At 44.4% G+C, this 6000-nt stretch overlaps 1 protein-coding gene across 3 annotated transcripts in view; it reads left to right on the plus strand.

The window, feature by feature from the left end:
- Positions 1-4043, plus strand: part of LOC103065833 (heat shock factor protein 3-like) — a 30450-nt gene extending 26407 nt beyond the window's left edge. For all 3 annotated transcript variants that reach the window (XM_088129303.1, XM_088129301.1, XM_088129302.1), the window contains exons 12-13: positions 620-686; positions 2153-4043. In XM_088129303.1, the coding sequence (XP_087985429.1) occupies positions 620-686; positions 2153-2457 (372 nt within the window). In that variant the 3' untranslated portion in view covers positions 2458-4043. The remainder of the gene's footprint in view (positions 1-619; positions 687-2152) is intronic.
- The last annotated feature ends 1957 nt before the right edge of the window (positions 4044-6000 follow it).

Consider the following 6000-nt stretch of genomic DNA (forward strand, 5'->3'; position numbering starts at 1 on the left):
GGTGGGATGGCGCTTTTTTCTCCCAAACGCCGTGAAGTGTGGACTAACACTGTTTCCAGAGGTTGTGCTCCGGAGGCAGACGGCTCCTGCTTTCTGGAGAGGCAGTGGTGTTGCTGGTGAGAGGGTATGTTCAGAGAGGCATGAGGGTCCTGAAATGAAATGCAGGCTGTCAAGAGCTTGGAGTAATTGTCTGGTGTGTGAACGTGAGTGTGCATAAAAATATAGATAGTTTACTAGAATTCTTTTTATATTTATACCCTTACATTAAAAAAATTGGACAGCGCTCCCTGTAGCAGAAATACCAGAACAAAAATCTCTTAATAGTTCTACTGACCATCCATAGAATAGATCAGAAAGGAGTACTCAGAATTACTGGCAGTCACAGTGCTTTGTGTGAAGTAATGGTGCTTTAAGCAGAGTGCTACCGACTGGAGCTGGGGAAACAAAGCGTTGGCTAGGCTGTTACAGCTGGAGTGATGAGCTGATTAAAGGAAAAAGAGGAAACACAATTCAGCTGAACAGGATGCAGTTGGCTCCCCGTCCTCGTGTTTTAAAAAAGGTTGTATTTAAAAACAAATATTCTAAAAATGTTTTTCTGTGTATTTGCTTTTTTTTTTAGACAGAAGATTTACCAGCAAATTTAGATACAGTTGGAATGATTGATGAGGAAACCTCAGGGAAGAATGGTGAGCAAGGGTGGGAAATTGGGAATTGCTTTACCCAGTCAGTCTGAAGAAGCTAAGCAGGGGTGGATCTACTGGGAATCCATTTGGAAAGAACGTCCATTTCAGTTCCTGTGTGGTTTACAACAGCCTCTATATTCCATAGGAACTGGTGTCTTCCAGATGAGTTGGACGTCACCTTCCATAATCTTTCAGCCCACATGGCCAGGAGCTAGGAATTTGGAAGGTCAGAGTCCAGCCCATCTAGAGAGCACCCAGTTGGGAAGAACTGCCCCACGAGGCCCTGAATCTCCGCCTGGCACATTGACTTTCATGCCCTGTATGAGGGACATCCTTGAGAATGGGGTCTTTTCCCATTCCCGCCTAAAACTTTGTTCTTAAAATGCTCTTCTTCTTTGATGTTTTATCTTGGAATGTGATTGGGTCTTAACACTTTTTGTGCGTCTTACACAAGATTTGGAGAGCAGAGAAAGGAAGGGAGGAATCAGGCTTGTGCAAGGAAAGGTTGCACAGTGGCAAGAAATGCAGTCCTATTCTTAGAGACAACTCAGGGTACAGCCTACAGATGCCAGAGTGCTGAGTGGGCCGGGCAGAAGTCCTCTATCCACTCTGTTTATGTTTCTGACCTTACAGTCTGTCATTAACTTTCCCAGCACTCTGAATCCTTTATAAATCAGCCCAAGACTAAAATCGAGTTCAGGGCCTCTTCTGTGGGGCTGGAAATTTAGTTGATTGGCACAAGATCAGGGAGGTTCACAGGAAATACTTTAAAGAAGACAAGATGGTGGCCACAACAATGTGATTGAAGCTCTGCTGGTTTGTTTGTGTGGGCAGAGTTTTTGACTCCTTTACCATGCCCCGTGGACACCCCTGCACCCCTTCTTGGCAGTAGTGACAGCCCCCCTATTCAGCATCCCCTCTGCCAACTTTCTGTTTCTAGGTTTTGGCATTTTGTTTGGAAGAGAGCTAGTGCTGAGCTGATGCTGTTCTGTTAGATCTTTCTTTCTATTTTGATGCGGTACTTGTGAATTGACTTTTGTTGTGAAAGACTACATGTATATGCTTTGAAGGATAACAGTAAATTGAAACTATAGCATCAGTAATGATATCCCTGGCAGTAAACTCTACTCTGTTCTGGCCAGGCAGGAAGTCAGATGCAGAAGGTGAGGTTTATTTATTCCTGTTCCCAGAATCGAATTCCTTCTGTTCATTTTTCTGTAAGTCTGATAGGCAGGACCCCATCACATACGCCTGAATTCCTTGTGTTTGATCGTTATTGGCATCATTGGCAGTCCAGCCTGTGGGGTGACCCAGTTGACAAAGCTTCTGCTTGAATGTTCCCCCTGGGATCTTGTCTTGGCGCTCTGCTTGGGTGGGCAGGGGGTGGCTTGTTCCTTCCATGGCTGCACATGCCAACCAGCATTTAGCCTGGCTATTAATGCGTAGATGTTTTTGCCCCCCCACCTCAGACATGCAGCTGATTCAGTATCGGGGGAACCCTTTGCTTTCACTGTTTGAAGAACCTCCTTCCAGTGAGGAAGTTGGCAGCCTGGGGAATGCCAGAGGTGATCTGCTGGGCTCAGTGGAGAGCAACGAAGCACTGCAGCAAGTCGCCGATCCAGAAGGCCCGACAGATGGACCCGCTCCGCTGGAGCCCCTCGATCAGCCCCTTCTCTCAGAAGACATGAACGGCGAATATAAACTCTTTCCTCTTCTGCTTCTCAGCCCAGTTGCGAATTTCATAGAAGAGGCCTCAGAAATAGAAACTACTTGAATCACTGGCTGGTATTTTCACAAAGCAGCATCTTTTCTGTAGAAAAAAGATTCAAGAAGTACCGCTGAGAAGTTCTACTTCTCTTACTTTCTGTGGCTGAATTCCCTCCGCAAACAAGGGAAGCTATTTTTACCCAAAGAATGTAGTGTTAGGAAGGCAGCTGCAAGGCTGGAGCTCCGAATTGCACTGATTTTTGTTTTTAAAAGCAAAGAACAACAAATTTCAAATCTGCTTTCGAACTGTTTTATATATAGATGCTATGCTATTAATAAGACAAATGTTTATATCTTGATGTAAGGTTTGCATATTCATATGAGGGGTTTTAGTCCCATGATAGTCAATACTATCATATTACATTTATTTTTCCCCCCCTGAAATGTTGTGTTGGAGATAGCTTGTATGTTGTTAGAATTATGTTAGAGGCTTTTTGTAACTGTAACTTTTTTTTCTTCCAAACTTTTGCCTCAGTTCTCACTATTCAGCCATGTCACCTTTTGTGTACTATTTACCCTTAAGATTTCCCTCTAAATATTAATGTAAGTAACTTCTGTTTCCTATGGAAAACAATATATTTTTAACGCATCCATTTTAAAATGATGGTAGTATGTGGACACAGCTGGATATTTCGATCCTTTGCAAAGAGCTTTATTTCTCATGCACATTGCATGCCAAATCTTCTGTTCCTGAGGTGGCTTTCCAAGTTGCTAGTTTTCAGTAAATAATGGAATTATCATCAAAGAAGCGTCAGCAAAGTCAACCTTTTCTTGCACAGAACTCTCAGGCCCAGGGCACGGAGGGTTTTGGTGACCTGTTCTGCCCAGGTGTCTCTGGCAGGAGCCCTTCTGGGGATTGGCGTCTGACGCTTGTGTGGTTGCTTGCTTCCGGGGCTTTCGTGCCGTCCCCAGATTCTGCTTTTCCCCTCGTCCGCAAAAGCAGTGTTACGAGACCATTTGGCATGCTGCGATACATAGAAAGATAGCATCTATTTGAGACATGAAGTAACATCTCCTGGACTATTGTCCCTTTGTCCAGAAACAAAATACGGTGGCCAAATCCAGTAGTAGCCCCAGCAAGGGTCATGGGTGCCAGCCCTTTAAGTCTACATCATCCAAGGCAGACCCAGGGTGATCTGCAGCCATTTCAGCCTCAGCTCTTCTGTAAGTGGCACAATAATAGCACAACACAGTCGCCTTCAAAATGAAGGGTTTCCTTTTATAAAAAGAACAATCACGTGCGCTCGCCTGAAAAATTGTGTTAGGGCCTTTGCCTGTTGATTTCACAGATTATGAAAAACTACATCTATAGTGTTCATCCAAGATTTTGCATTTCTACCAGTCTTTTCTGGTATGTTGTTTCAAAAGTGAATGAATTCAAAAGTTAATGGTTTTGAAAACTAAAAATTTCACTGGTTTTGAAAAGTCAAGCACTACTAAGTCTATTCCCAGCACAGGTGTACTTCCCTGTGTTTTTCTTTCTTTGTCAGATCTTGTACACTTTCCATCACCCTGACAAGCCAGACATGGCTACACCTCATAAGTAAGAAGAAATGGATTATGTAATTAAAGTCCAATATTGTTGGGCCAGGAGATCTGTGTTTCCTTGTTCAAGCCAGCAGTTGCACCCAACTCCCTGTGTTCTTGATGCAGCTGGCCATATAGAGATGGAGGTGAGTGAGGCTGACAGTATGAGTGGCTGTCCTCAGCACAGTCTGTTTCAGATAAGGCTGCACCTGTGGAAGCTGGGCAGAGGTTCTCCAGATCATGGATGCTACCAGCAAATCCAGCAGGAGCCATGAATGCAGAAGAACCATTAGGTTGCAAACCTGCTGTCTCCGGGAGAGCACAACATCCATGGAGAGTCAATGTAGGTTCTGTCCTAGAATCAGTAGGCCTCTGAATGAACAGTCCCTCTCCTCTGTCTTGGTGAAGACTTAGTGTGCTCCTTCCAACCAAGTCCTGGTGGTCTTCAGGTAGAAATTCTAACACATTTCCTGCTGGGCCTCAGGTAGTGATTTGCAACTGGGTATCATCAGCTTATTGATCATATCTTACTCTGAACTGGCAAAAGATCTGTTCCAGCGGCTTCATGTGGATAACTAAACAGGATTAAACAGACCAAGCCATGGGGCACACCTTAACAGAATGCTTCAGGGCCCAAATGGTCTCCCTCTCCCTACTGACAAGACCCATCCACTCAGAAGAATAACCACGTAACACATAGGTGATCCAAAAGGATACCGTGGTTGAGGAGAAGGATGGTCATACCACAACTCATCCATGAGAATAGCCAATGGAGTTTCTGTCCCATGCCTGAGCCTAAATCCCAACTGCCACAGGTCCAGATAATTCATATCCTCCAGAGCCCTTGGTAATTGCAGAATTACAGCCCCACCACTTTCTCAGCAGCCTTCCCCCAGAAAGTTGGTAGTTGTCCATTGATGTTGGATCCAACTCTGACTTCTTGAGGAAGGGGCCGATCACTGCCTTTTTTCAAAGCTGCTGGAACCCCCCTCCCCTTCTCTCAAGATAACAGTGATCAAATCAGAAACAAGAATGACATCACAGGCAGATGGGAAGTTCTGCACTTAGGTAACAGCTGTTGGATGGAGGGTGCCTGCTTTGGCATTTGTACGCTGCAATCTTGCAATTCCCATCAGTCACAAGCTGAACGTGAGTCAGCTGGATAAGTCATTGCTAAAGAGCAGATGTGGATTAGTTGAGAAAGACTTAAATTCTGCTAGGGTTACACCCTTGCCTGCTGTGTACTGAGCTTCAAAAAATGAGTCATGGTTGGCATCCAATTGAGTACAAGATTGAAAAAGGAATAATGAGGCAATAAAGCAGGGGGTTAGAACTTGTTAGATCAAAACTTGATCTGCTATGTTTGGCACAATTTGGACATTATTTAAATCTTAAAACGCCTTCTAACTTTCTTCTTAATGGGTTCCTACATTTTGAAGATGACTATAACTGTTTAGGCCACAACATACACTGGTGAAGAAATTGCACAACCAACTTTACATTAAATGCCAACAATTTTTTAAAATGTATTGTCGAAGACTTTCACGGCCAGCATACAATGGCTGGTGTGGGTCTTCTGGGCTGTGTGGCTGTGTTCTTGAAGTTTTGTTTCCTAACGTTTCGCCAGCATCTGTGACTGGCATCTGCAGAGTGCAGGAGCACAGACAGGAGCAGTTCTCTCTGTGCCCAGGATGATGTGACCCTTTTGTGGGTATTTATAGAGATCTGAAGGGGGGGAAGGGGGGGATTGGGGGGTTGGGGGGATGAATACAAAGACAAAGTTAGAGAACTACTAGACCCCACCACATACAGAAAACTAAAACGGGATCTGACCAGCAAAATCATGAAACAAACTAACACCCTGACGAGGAGCTCCCCTTGCTATTCTCTGGAAATCTGCATTCAGTTGCTTATATCTTTCCCTTTCACCCTTGCTTTTCGCATTCCTTTTTTCCACAGCTATTTGTAAAGCCTCGTCAGACGGCCATTTTGCTTTCTTGCATTTCTTTTTCTTTGGGATGGT

Source organism: Python bivittatus, unplaced genomic scaffold (genome assembly GCF_059951505.1).
Source record: "Python bivittatus isolate LINGU-HERP-01145 unplaced genomic scaffold, Pbiv_v1 ctg000790_np1212, whole genome shotgun sequence".
NCBI lineage: Eukaryota > Metazoa > Chordata > Lepidosauria > Squamata > Pythonidae > Python > Python bivittatus.